This window comes from Urtica dioica, chromosome 1 (assembly GCF_054948205.1).
Source record: "Urtica dioica subsp. dioica isolate 48M chromosome 1, U.dioica_male_clone48M_v1_H2, whole genome shotgun sequence".
In the NCBI taxonomy this organism is placed as follows: domain Eukaryota; kingdom Viridiplantae; phylum Streptophyta; class Magnoliopsida; order Rosales; family Urticaceae; genus Urtica; species Urtica dioica.
This window is the reverse complement of record NC_142756.1, coordinates 7,631,495-7,644,631: the sequence shown is the minus strand read 5'-3', so window position 1 is coordinate 7,644,631 and position 13,137 is coordinate 7,631,495. Positions and strand designations below refer to the sequence as shown.

General features: G+C 42.1%; 1 protein-coding gene across 1 annotated transcript; it reads left to right on the top strand.

The window, feature by feature from the left end:
- Positions 1-2,745: 2,745 nt before the first annotated feature.
- Positions 2,746-4,953, top strand: LOC149406933 (uncharacterized). Its single transcript, XM_089618022.1, has one exon. It carries the CDS (start codon positions 2,746-2,748, stop codon positions 4,951-4,953), a length of 2,208 nt encoding a protein of 735 aa, XP_089474148.1.
- Positions 4,954-13,137: the final 8,184 nt, after the last annotated feature.

The following is a 13,137-nucleotide window of genomic DNA, read 5'->3' as shown; positions in this document are numbered from 1 at the left end:
CATATTCCATAGTTTGTTACAACAGGCCTAGTTTGAAGATTAACTCACAAATGAACAAGACAACAACATTTCTAGCTTAAAGACATCATAAAGCTTTAGCCATTACTTACCGCTCGAGACGAAATTGCCTGAGCAATCTTTATATATGCCTGCAGTAACAAGCATTGAAACTTCAGATTAGAACAACTAATACATATAATTCAACACCACATACACATACATATATATATATATATATATATATATATATATATATATATATATGTATGGATGCATTTATGAGAGAAAAACATACCGGACCAAGCTCTACCAATATTTTCCGAAGCTCAGCAGCTCTAACCTGGAATTCGAGTAGCCAAAAACAATCAACCACAGAAAGAAATAAAAACCTTAACTTCAAAGTGTTTGCAAACACTAATGGTTTAAAAAAAGTGAGACCTTGAACATTTCATCGGAGCAGTCCGCAAGGGCGTCAGAGTAGCGGAGAGCGAGCCACCAGCCGAAGGTGGAGGCGATCTGGAAGAGGCGGCGAGCGACGAGCAGCGGTCGGCTCCTGAAAACGGCGGCGATTTTTGCGGCCTCGTAGCCGGCGAGAGAGTCGGTCTCCGACGCGCCGAGGGAGAAGAGGTAGCCGGACTTCTCCGTGAATGAGTCCCCATCGGCACGGAAGGTTCGCGTCCGAAGAGCCACGCGCAGCGGAAGACGGCGGCGATGGACTAGGGTTCGGGGCCTGGAAGTGGCGGGAAACGAGTGGAGTGTTGGGAGGAGAGTGGCCTAAAACAGCCAAAAATGAAAACTGGACATAATTCTGATAAGTGAGATTCATTCACACTTATCTATGACTCTTAGATAAGAATCGAAGCTTGTTCTTAATGTTTTTGATATTATTTTGTACTTTTTATTGCATTTTCAGGTTTGAGAAAATATGAGAAGGTTGTGGTGCGAAAACGGGCTGAATCGGAGCTAAATCGAGCAAGTTATGGTCATTTGAAGTCAAGTCAACAAAAGTCAACGACGGTCAATGGAGTCAACGTTTCTCGAGAGGCGCGCCGCGCCTAAAACATGGCGCGCCGCGCCCTGGTGCCAAAATTTACACCGAGAGCTCGAGCGGGCAACGCGCAAGAGAGGCGCGGCGCGCCTTCATAAATTCTCGGGTGGCGCGCCGCGCCGTTATGTGGCGCACCGCGCCTTCAGAAAATTCACGAGTGGCGCACCGCGCCGTTATGTGGCGCACCGCGCCAGTTGCTTTTTCAGCACTTTTTGGAGCTCGTCTTTTAGATCATTTTTGGCCCTTGGATCTCATCCAAGGGTCCTTATTTGCTCCGAAAACATCTCTTGAACCCTCATATACACTTGTTCAAGTGGGAAAAGAGCAAGCTTTAGAATATAACACTTTTGTTTTGGTTTTGAAACTTTAGAGAGAGAAAGTGAGAGAGAGAAAGCTAGGGTTTGACACCCATTTTGCTCTTGAGCTTGGAAGTGAAGAAGAAGAGGGAGAAGTGACAACCTCCATCATCCTCATCACCTCCATTTGTTCACTCTGAACTCTATCTCTTTTATTTATTGTTCTTTACTTATTTACTCCACTTTTTGCTTGTTGAACATATTTTAAGCTTTCAAGTATTCTATTTGGGTTTTGTTGATTACCTTTGTCATTTGAGCATTGTGATAAGTTTATTGTTTTATCTAAGTGGAATATTGAAGTAGTGCTTGAGTTTTATGATATATTTATTTGGTTGTTGAGATTAGCATTCAATGTCTTGTTTCTTTATTGTTTTGCTTCTTTTACTTATTTCAATTTTACTTTGTTTATTCTTAATCATGAGTAGCTAAGTAGATTTGGGGTGCGATGTAGTTGAGTAGTTGAGTTGGTTGGTCAAACATTTGGATTAGATTGGTGCTTCATGGTTGGGTTGAGAGTGAAATTCTATGGGTATGGGGTGTGTGTTAGCGCTAATTAGAGTAGCTACCTAGTTAGTGAATCTTAGACGAGTTTAGAAACCGAGAGGTAATAAACGAGTGAGCTCTACCCGTCCCATCATTAACCTTCCTAGAGCTATAGAAAGACTAGGGGGTAGATGTAGTTGATTGAAATCCCGGGCTAAATGCGGTTTTGTGCTTTAATAGAACCCAAACCGAGAGGTGTAAGTTCGACACATAGCTAGATTCCTAAAGACTCGAGAGAGATTAGTGAATGTTATAGGAGGGATTGAGACTAAGTTTTAACACTCTAAACCCGAGCTTAGAATCGTATCTTGACCGACCGACTCGATGAAATAACGAAATCGTACCCCTTCCTTTTAACTTGTGCTTAAATATTGTTTTCACTTTTGTTTACATTTCATCTTGTTCTCAAAACAATCAAAACCCCCATTTTTCACTTTCCATAACTCGAAAAAGAAAGCTAGTGAGTTTGCTTCGGAAATAGTCTAGAGTCATTGTGGGATCGATATCCGTGCTTTTGCACACTATTACTTGACGACACGTTCGCTTGCGTCGTGTAGAATTTTTCTTTAGTTGAGAAAAATTCCCATCAAGTTTTTGGCGCCGTTGCCGGGGACTTCGGTTCTATTTTCGATAGAATTATCTAGTTTAATTTTTGAGTTTGTTTGTTACTATTGTGCTTATTGTGTGCCTTTGGTGTTTTAAAGGTGTATGCGACGACTTGGCCCTCCGCTCAATCCTATCAATCACGAGATCGAACGGACTTGCCGATGAAACCGAGCGGAGGCGAGGCGAGCCGCAATGGAAGAAGGCAACGAAGCACAACCGCGTGGTCGTCGGAACGCGGAACATGGAGAAGAACGAAGGACCATACTCGACTATGGTCAACCTACTTTCGACGAGCACCAATCGGCAATACGAATTCCGGAGATGGAAGGGAACCCAAACTTCGAGATTAAAACCTCGATCATCCACATGGTGCAAAACAACCAATTCGCCGGTTCCCCCTCCGAAGATCCGCAAGACCACATCAACAATTTCTTGCGGATTTGCAACACGTTCAACCTCCCTCATTTATCCAAAGAAGCCGTGTGCCTCCGACTTTTCCCGTTCTCCATCCGAGACCGTGCACATGGGTGGTTATCCTCGCTTGCTCCGGGTTCGATCACCACATGGGATGACTTATGCTCGAAGTTCATCTCACGATTCTTCACTTTTGAGAAGATGACCCGGAGGAGAAACGAAATCCATAACTTTGGACAATTCGACGGAGAGTCCCTCTACGAAGCGTGGGCTCGCTTCAAGGACATGATTCGGAAGTGTCCGGGCCACGGTATAGCGGAGTGGGTGCAACTACAAATCTTCTATAGCGGGCTTACGGCCTCGACTCAAGACCGAGTCAACACCGCATCGGGAGGCTCACTTCTCGACAACACCACCACCGATGCATTTGCATTACTCGAGAAGATGGCCCAAGTGAACGATCAATGCCCGGTCGAGAGGAGAATTGCCGCGAGAGAGCCGATAACTCCGGAGATGGAGCTTCTCAAATCATTGACAATTGAGATAGCCAAACTCGCGAAGACCGTCCACGGAAAAGAAGCGGCGAAGGCGGTGGAGGTGTCTCACCACAAGTGTGGTTTGTGTGCGGGTCCTCACCCGACGGACGAATGTGGCGAGATAGAGGAGTCTAGGTTTGTGGGAAACCACAACAATCGTCCCACTTACCAAAACTCGGGGAATTATTACACGGGAGCGAGGAACAATCATCCAAACTTCTCGTGGAGAAATCCTCAAGACCAAGTGGCAATGCAACCGGCTCCACCTCAACACCAACAACCATACCTTCCACCGCATCATCAACAACATCAACATCATCAACACCCACCGCCTCAACAACACCATGGGAGCTCTCAATACCGGAATAATCCTCCTCCTCAAGACAAGAGACCGAATCTTGAAGAATTAATTGCCCAAATGGCAATTGAAAACACCAAGTTCATGACGAACACCACGGCCGCACTCGAACGCCAAGAAGCGGCCCTCAAAAGCAACTCGGCTCAAATAAGAACTCTTGAAGTTCAAATGGGTCACTTCGCTAAAGCCATGAGCGAGAGACCACAAGGGTCCCTTCCAAGCACCTCCGAAGTGAATCCAATAGAGCACTGTAATGCCATTTCTCATCAACACGTTGCAGCCACCGAGAGCCAGAAGAAAGAAGAAGAGGCTGCCCCGGTCACCAAAGCCCCTAAGCCACACTCGTCGGTCCGCATCTATGAGATGCCACTCCCGTTCCCGCAACGGCTCACGGTGGCGCTTTCCACCGAGTGTACCGCACTTCTAAAACAAGAGCTCCCGCCAAAGTTAGAAGACCCGGGCAAGTTCACATTGCCGTGCACTATTGGAGACGTCTTTATCGAGAACGCCTTGTGCGATCTAGGTTCGGGCATCAACCTCATGCCGTCGGCCGTCTTCAACAAACTCGGGGTGGGTGAACTAAAGCTCACGCGCATCACTCTCCAACTGGCAGATCGGACCATAAGGCACCCGCGCGGCTTCGTGGAAGACCTCCTCGTAAAACTCGGAAAATTCACTTTTCCGGCGGATTTCTACGTCATCGACATGGACGAGGATCGCGAGATCCCCATTCTCTTTGGAAGGGCTTTCTTAGCCACTTGCGGTGTTCGCATAGACGTGCAAAGAGGCGAGTTGATGATGCGCATGAAGAACGAGGAGGAGACGTTCGGGATCTGTAAAACCCGAAAGCGCAAGAAGCAAAAAGAAGATGTCTACGTCCTCGAGACGTACGAAGTCGCCACTCCACCACCCACACCTCCGCCACGAGCTCCTAAAGAAGAATCAACAAAAAAGGTGATCAAAGATGCAAATCCGAAGTCTCCTTTCAAGCCACGTCGAGGACATTGGCCAAAACCGTTCAAAGAGGTATGGATGAAGAAAGAGCGCGTGGAAGAAGATCCGCCGCCGCCCGAGCACGGAGGCGACGAGTAGGGGAGTTCTACCACCCCCGCGAGGTAAGTTCTCTGTCTCCCGTGTTTTTATGGATCTACATTGAGGACAATGTAGAGATTGAGTTTGGGGGGTGAACTACTTTGTGGGGGATTTCTGTTAGATTAGGTTGTCTTTATTTAATTTTTATTTTCTTAATTTTGTTTGGTGATTGCTTATAAGTGATAGTATTAAAGTGTTTTCTCTCGTTACTTGCCAAGGATACCATGTATTTTCGAAGAAATCCGAGTTTGAGTCAATTTTAAAATTTTGTGTGCTTCATTGTGATTGACTAGTGGTTTGAGTAACACAATTTCGGTTGATTTTTCCCACTTATGTACACACATCGTCCCGGGGTTTGAGTAGTCCTTAGCGGTTCGATCACATCTTTAAATGTCTTTTAGCTCACGAATACTAAGAACCGCTCTAGCCCTCATCGAGGCGAAATGACATGACACGAACCTATAGGCCTTCATTTGGACCGATCAGAGCCAAAAAGCCAACCCGTAATACTTCCTTGGTCACCCTTTCAGAAAAAGCCGAACGATTAATCCTTTCTCGTTACTTAGTCAGAAAAAGCCAAGCCCATATTTGTTCAAATCCCACAAAGAACCCCGTTAACTTAGCGACTTTTGAGTGAATTCTTTCGATTTTTGTGACATGTTCTTCGACTAGTCTCTATGTGTTTTATAGTTCATTAGACACCACGCCGGTGATTGTTCGTTTTTATGTTTATTGTTTTGTATTAGAAAGAGAAAGAAAAAGAAAATAAAAAAAAAGAAAAAAAAGAGAAAAAAAAGAGAAAAAGAAAAAAAAAACTACAAAAAAAGAGTGTTTAATTTCTGCGTTTTATTATTTAATTGTATTAGTTTTTGGCGTGGTGTTCTGTGACATTAGTTTTAGAGACTAGACGTTGCATAGTCAAAGTTTGGGGGAAAACATTGGGAAGTAAAGGCTTAGGAAAGAAAACGTTCGCGAAAGGTGAAATGTTAAACCATGAACGTGGGAATGGGGGAGTGAGTAATATAATGTGAAAGTTGGTGAGTTTGGTGAGATTGAGTCGCTAAGTTGACGTTTTAGCCACATTTTGACCATATCCTACCGTTGACCCTAGCCTAACATTACAAGCCGACAAAGCCCTATTGATTTCCTCGGTAAATGTCTTGTATTAGTGGAGATTGAGCGGCGAAAAGCATTATGGTGTTCGATTCACATTCATCTCATTATTATTTGAGCATTTGACATTAGAAGACGTGAACGAACATATTGAGTTGACCTCTCTCTCTTTCGGGACATATTTCAAACACGGGGGATTTTGATCGGGAATGTGTTGCAAAAGGCCATTTAGTCAATCTAATTATTTTTTTGGTTTCATATGATGATTGACTTGGATTCGGAAATTTTTGTAGGTTGAGACATGTAACTAACACTTGGCATTGTTGCTAAACTTTGTGATCACTATTCGTTTTTAGTGTAACTTCTTTGGTGTGTTTATTTTATTGTCTAGTCTTTTGTGTTGCTTGAGGACAAGCAACGGTTTAAGTTTGGGGGTTTGATAAGTGAGATTCATTCACACTTATCTATGACTCTTAGATAAGAATCGAAGCTTGTTCTTAATGTTTTTTTATATTATTTTGTACTTTTTATTGCATTTTCAGGTTTGAGAGAATATGAGAAGGTTGTGGTGCAAAAACGGGCTGAATCGGAGCTAAATCGAGCAAGTTATGGTCATTTGAAGTCAAGTCAACGACGGTCAATGGAGTCAACGTTTCTCGAGAGGCGCGCCGCGCCTAAAACATGGCGCGCCGCGCCCTGGTGCCAAAATTTACACCGAGAGCTCGAGCGGGCAACGCGCAAGAGAGGCGCGGCGCGCCTTCATAAATTCTCGGGTGGTGCGCCGCGCCATTATGTGGCGCACCGCGCCTTCAGAAAATTCACGAGTGGCGCACCGCGCCGTTATGTGGCGCACCGCGCCAGTTGCTTTTTCAGCACTTTTTGGAGCTCGTCTTTTAGATCATTTTTGGCCCTTGGATCTCATCCAAGGGTCCTTATTTGCTCCGAAAACATCTCTTGAACCCTCATATACACTTGTTCAAGTGGGAAAAGAGCAAGCTTTAGAATATAACACTTTTGTTTTGGTTTTGAAACTTTAGAGAGAGAAAGTGAGAGAGAGAAAGCTAGGGTTTGACACCGCCATTTTGCTCTTGAGCTTGGAAGTGAAGAAGAAGAGGGAGAAGTGACAACCTCCATCATCCTCATCACCTCCATTTGTTCACTCTTAACTCTATCTCTTTTATTTATTGTTCTTTACTTATTTACTCCACTTTTTGCTTGTTGAACATATTTTAAGCTTTCAAGTATTCTATTTGGGTTTTGTTGATTACCTTTGTCATTTGAGCATTGTGATAAGTTTATTGTTTTATCTAAGTGGAATATTGAAGTAGTGCTTGAGTTTTATGATATATTTATTTGGTTGTTGAGATTAGCATTCAATGTCTTGTTTCTTTATTGTTTTGCTTCTTTTACTTATTTCAATTTTACTTTGTTTATTCTTAATCATGAGTAGCTAAGTAGATTTGGGGTGCGATGTAGTTGAGTAGTTGAGTTGGTTGGTCAAACATTTGGATTAGATTGGTGCTTCATGGTTGGGTTGAGAGTGAAATTCTATGGGTATGGGGTGTGTGTTAGCGCTAATTAGAGTAGCTACTTAGTTAGTGAATCTTAGACGAGTTTAGAAACCGAGAGGTAATAAACGAGTGAGCTCTACCCGTCCCATCATTAACCTTCCTAGAGCTATAGAAAGACTAGGGGGTAGATGTAGTTGATTGAAATCCCGGGCTAAATGCGGTTTTGTGCTTTAATAGAACCCAAACCGAGAGGTGTAAGTTCGACACATAGCTAGATTCCTAAAGACTCGAGAGAGATTAGTGAATGTTATAGGAGGGATTGAGACTAAGTTTTAACACTCTAAACCCGAGCTTAGAATCGTATCTTGACCGACCGACTCGATGAAATAACGAAATCGTACCCCTTCCTTTTAACTTGTGCTTAAATATTGTTTTCACTTTTGTTTACATTTCATCTTGTTCTCAAAACAATCAAAACCCCCATTTTTCACTTTCCATAACTCGAAAAAGAAAGCTAGTGAGTTTGCTTCGGAAATAGTCTAGAGTCCTTGTGGGATCGATATCCGTGCTTTTGCACACTATTACTTGACGACACGTTCGCTTGCGTCGTGTAGAATTTTTCTTTAGTTGAGAAAAATTCCCATCAAATTCAAAAAAGATTTCACCTAAAACAGACAAGACGTATTTCAGTCAAACATTGAAGAGTGAGATTCCTATACGATGGAATAGGAAAAAACTTCAACAGTGTTTCAAGCTGCACCACACACACAGGAAAATCAGATACATTAATTTATGAACATCCTTCGCACGGTGTTTCCTCCGACAACAACTGCGTCGCTGCGACCACGCAACTCGAAAACTCTCAATGAACATCACAACCAAGCCAAAACCTCAGATTTCACTCCGAAATCAAAACCCCCAAATCAAACTCTCAACCCTAACTTTCGAAATTCTTGGCTGAGAATGAAATCTCCTTACCTTGCTCGCGAAATCAACTCCCGGACGTTACTTCTCTCGCTCTCCGGCGTCTCCTCGTGGGCGGCGCGCTCAGCGGCTCGCGGCGGCACTCGCTTCTTCTCAGCCCGCGCGCGCGTCCAGTGGCCCGGTCTCGGTGGCTGTCGGCCTCGCTCTTCCTCCGCGGGCTCACTCCCTCGCTCTCTTCCTCTCTCTCGGTCTCTCGGTCTCCACCGGCCGATACTCTTCTCTCGGCTCTCTCTCTCTCTCATTCTCTCGGTCTCTCTCTTTCCCTTTCTCTCTTCTTTTCTTTTCTTCTTTCTTTTTTCCTTTCCCGATTCTTTGGTGAAAACAAATAAGAGGGAATCCCTAAAAAAAAACAAACAAATAAGAGGGAACAAAATCCCGCTAAATTTTTAGACCAAATGTTTTGTCGCACCCAAAGATATGTTTTGGACTTTTGGGTGCGACTTTGTCGCACCCAAAGGTATGATAAACTTTTGGGTGCGACTTTTCGCACCCAAATTTAAAAAATCAACGAAATTTTTTGTGCGACTTTAGTGACATTTTGGTGCGAAAAGTCGCACCCGAAAGTAATTTTGGTGCGACTTTTAGGTGCGAAAAGTCGCACCCAAAAGTCATCCGCACCGAAAAACTGTATTTGTTGTAGTGGTAATTATCATTAGGAAATCTTCTTGCAGCGCATATAAATTCATTAACTCCGATTTTATACTGCAAGGTCAACCGATTGTTCTCGGTGATCCAATCTCTACTTGGATTGGACATTGATTTCGCTAAACGAAAGGGAAAAGGAACAATTATTATGAGTTGTTGCTAAGTGACGAAGACGAATGAAGTCGATTACTTATTGCTATGTGACGAAGATCAATGAATGAAGATGAGATTATGAATTTTATGTTATTTGAAGTCGAATTGAAAAAATTAGGGTTTTGAGAATAATAGACTGGAAACTCAATCTAAATTTCGGCAGAGTTTCCCCTATAATACTAACAAACCAAAAACCTGCAAACTCATTTAAAAGCATATACAAATCATCCAAAACTATCCTAATAATCAACTAAACCCTAAACAGAACCTCCGTGGCTCGTTTACAACAAAAATACAATAATCTAAACTCATTTATAAAAAAATGTGTGAAATAAAACTAAATTATACAATAACATAACTAATTTTAATTTCATGATTAACAATTTAACACATATCATTAAACTAATTTGACAATTTCAATTAACCTAAACTAATCAAAACTAAACAACCTAAACATATTATTAAACTAATTACAATTTCAATTTGACAATTTCAATTAACCTAAACTAATCAAAACTAAACAACCTAAACATGTAAATATTAAACTAAACAACCTAAAACTAATTAGAACAAATTTCAATTAATAAATTAATTACAAACTAACTAATTAATTCATTACAAATCAATTATAAACTAACTAACTAATTATAAACTAAACTTCTAATCAAAATACTAAACAAATTATGAAAAATACCGATCGTCGGAGGGGCTGGTCGGATGGGCTGCAGCGGAGGCTCGGGATTGGTCGGAGGGGCTACATCGAAGGCTCGGTGCTGGTCACGGAGGAGCTGGTCGTCGGAGGGGCTGCAGCGGGACTGGCCGGCTCGGTGCTGGTCGTGGAGGGGCGGCTGGTCACAAATCCGAGCATAAAACAAATCCAAAAATCATCAATTTAATCTCAGAATCACAAAGCCCCAAATCCACTTCATAAACCCTAATTTCGGATTTTGAATCCTTACCTTGATGAAGGAGACGAAGAACACGGCGGTGGCTCGGTGGCTCACGGCGTCTCGGTGGCTCACGGCGTCTCGGTGGCCCCGTGGCTCACGGCGTCTCGGTGGCTCACGGCTCACGGCGTCTCGGTGGCTCGGTGGCTCACGGCGTCTCGGTGGCTCACGACTCACGGCGTCTCGGAGGCTCGGTGGTTTTTCGTCTCGGTCAGAGTCTAGCTCGAGGGGGTCGCGCGAGGAAGAGGTCCGAGTGGTGGGGGCGACGGGTTTAGTAGTGGCGGCGCCGGTTTAGAGGTGGTCGTCGGAGAAATTCCAGAAAGCTCGGGCTAGTGAGAGAGAGAATAAGGGTTTTGGTGTTTGGCTCGGGTAGAATGAAAACCGAGCAGCTTTTTATATAGAAATTTGAATTTGGGTGCGACTTTGTCGCACCCAATGACACCTTTGGGTGCGACAAAGTCGCACCCAATAACTTGTGTCAGTGATTTCGGGTGCGACAAAGTCGCACCCAATGATATTTGTAAAAAAAAAGGGGGTAAGTTGGCCGCGAAAAAATTTAGGTCATTTAGGTGCGACTTAGTCGCACCTAATACGTTGGAGAAAGTATTGGGTGCGACTAAGTCGCACCCAAAAGTCATCCGCACCGGAAAACCATATATGTAGTAGTGGATCTAGTATTTAATTTTTCGTGCAACTGCTCTTCACGCTCTTTTGATGGCAAATTTTATTTTCATGGAAAACTCAGATGACGCAAGTGCACGTTTCGTCAAGTAGTAGAAGTGCACAAAATCTCGGATATCGATCTCATGAGGAACTCGTTCTATTTTTTTTTTATTTTTTTTTATGTAAACTAACTTGAAAATCTAAATGAGTTAAGAAGCGCAAAAGGGGTGCGACTTCGTTGGGTTTTTCGAAACGGCTATTGTTTGGGTAAACATATTCTAATTCCCTCTTGAATACCCATTAAACTCTCTCGAGTAGAAATAGGCCTAATTGTTTGACGAACTTACACATCTCGACTTGGATTCTATTAAAACAAACAATTGCATTTACTACGGGAAGTCAAAAAACTACACAAACCCCCTAGTAATTCTATAGATATAGGTAGGTGGGTGAGAAAACGGCTTGAGCACACTCGACTACCATCTCTCACTGTCTAAACGGGTCTAGAGATTCACTATCTAGTTAGATAAGTTAAGCAATGGCATTAACCACTCAATTCTCTTGATTGCCACAAAACAAACCACATTTAAGTACAATTCTAGCATGATCTACTGACCGAATCAATTCACCCAACTACATCGCACCCCTTCTATATGCTTAGCTATTCATGATTATGATCAAGCAAATTTATATAGAAATAAGAAAGCATAAACACAAAGAGAGGCATATTCGTTCAACCATTAATATTTCACAATCAATATCCACTTCAATGAAATCCAAAGTCTAAATCAAGATCAACAATAATTATCTCAAAAGACTAACAAGATTCAACTAAGAAATGGAAAAGATAAAAAAAAAATATAGTTCAAGCACAAGTAATGAAAAAAAAGATAGAGATATAGGGATAAAACTATGGAGAAGATGGTGGTGAAGAATAGGTTGGAGAGAGTAGTCACAAGCTCTCTCCTTCTTCTTCTCCAAAAAGCTTCTATGGCCCTTTGATGTCTTCTTCTTCTCTCTCCAAGCTTTCCTTAGCTCTAAGTTTCTCTCTCTAAACTCTCAAAAATCTAGTCTAGAACCAAGTGAACATAAACTCAAAGTATATGAGTATTTTCGGAGCATTCTGGGCCTTTGGATGTGATCCAAGAGTTAACATTAGCTCAAAATCGTGAAAGTAGGAATCCTGGTCACGTCGCCCTCAACGCGACTATCGCATAAGACTTTGTCCAAAACGCGCAACAAATTTGAATTGGCCATAAATTTTTGCCCTGAATTGTTCGATTTCGAAAAAAGAATATGAGTTGGAAATCTAAGAGAACGATCTATTCAGTTTTGAAAAAAAAAACATCCAAAATACTCAATTATGAATCTGAAAATCGTGCAGAAGAGAGTGGTATGTTTCTTATTTTTCTCTAACTTGTCCGAAAAGTCTTCGAATCACCATGAAATTGCTCCATTACCATCATAAAACTTATAGCTCCTTAATAACCTATAAAATCAAAAGAAACTACAAAAATAACATCAAGCGTTTTAAGAAAAAGTCTTGATTTTTCTAAAAAACATTGATAAGTGTGAATGAATCGCACTTATCACTCTTTTTATTCGTCATCATATCACAAATAATTATAGACGTTTGGAATTAGTGGCAGCGAAGCCAGAAGGAGGGAGCTCATATATACCGAACCAAGTCTCACCATCTCATGCGTGGTGTTTACAAGGTGGAAATACATCATCAACTCTTCAACATGAAGGGCAATGCTGAGCGATACCCACTAGGAATCACCAGAGAAAAGTTGATCACCAGGTTGGCTTAGATTTTTGTTGAACTGGTTGTAGAAAGACACAACAATGGATCCAAATACTAGACAAAGTTCCGTGTCAAATCCTCTAACTCTAAAATAAGATTATTACAAAAAAGAGTTGAACCTTGGTCTAGTTCGATGCATAAAAACCCGGATAAAATGTAGTAGAATTCATACATATAACTGGTCATCAAAGGTTAGGTTTAGATGTAGCTAAAAAATAGCCAACAATGTGCGTGTAAGAATATTATAGTATAAATTGGAATTTCGTAGTCCATTGGTATATTTGTAAAGGTTCATAATAATTGTTTACAGTAAGTAAAAAATATTGTGCTGGCAGGCACATATCGTAATGGTTAAGTTTTT

Bases quoted from the DNA above. Each gene is read 5' to 3' on its own strand.
- LOC149406933 (XM_089618022.1), top strand. From the start codon at position 2,746: ATGGAAGAAGGCAACGAAGCACAACCGCGTGGTCGTCGGAACGCGGAA.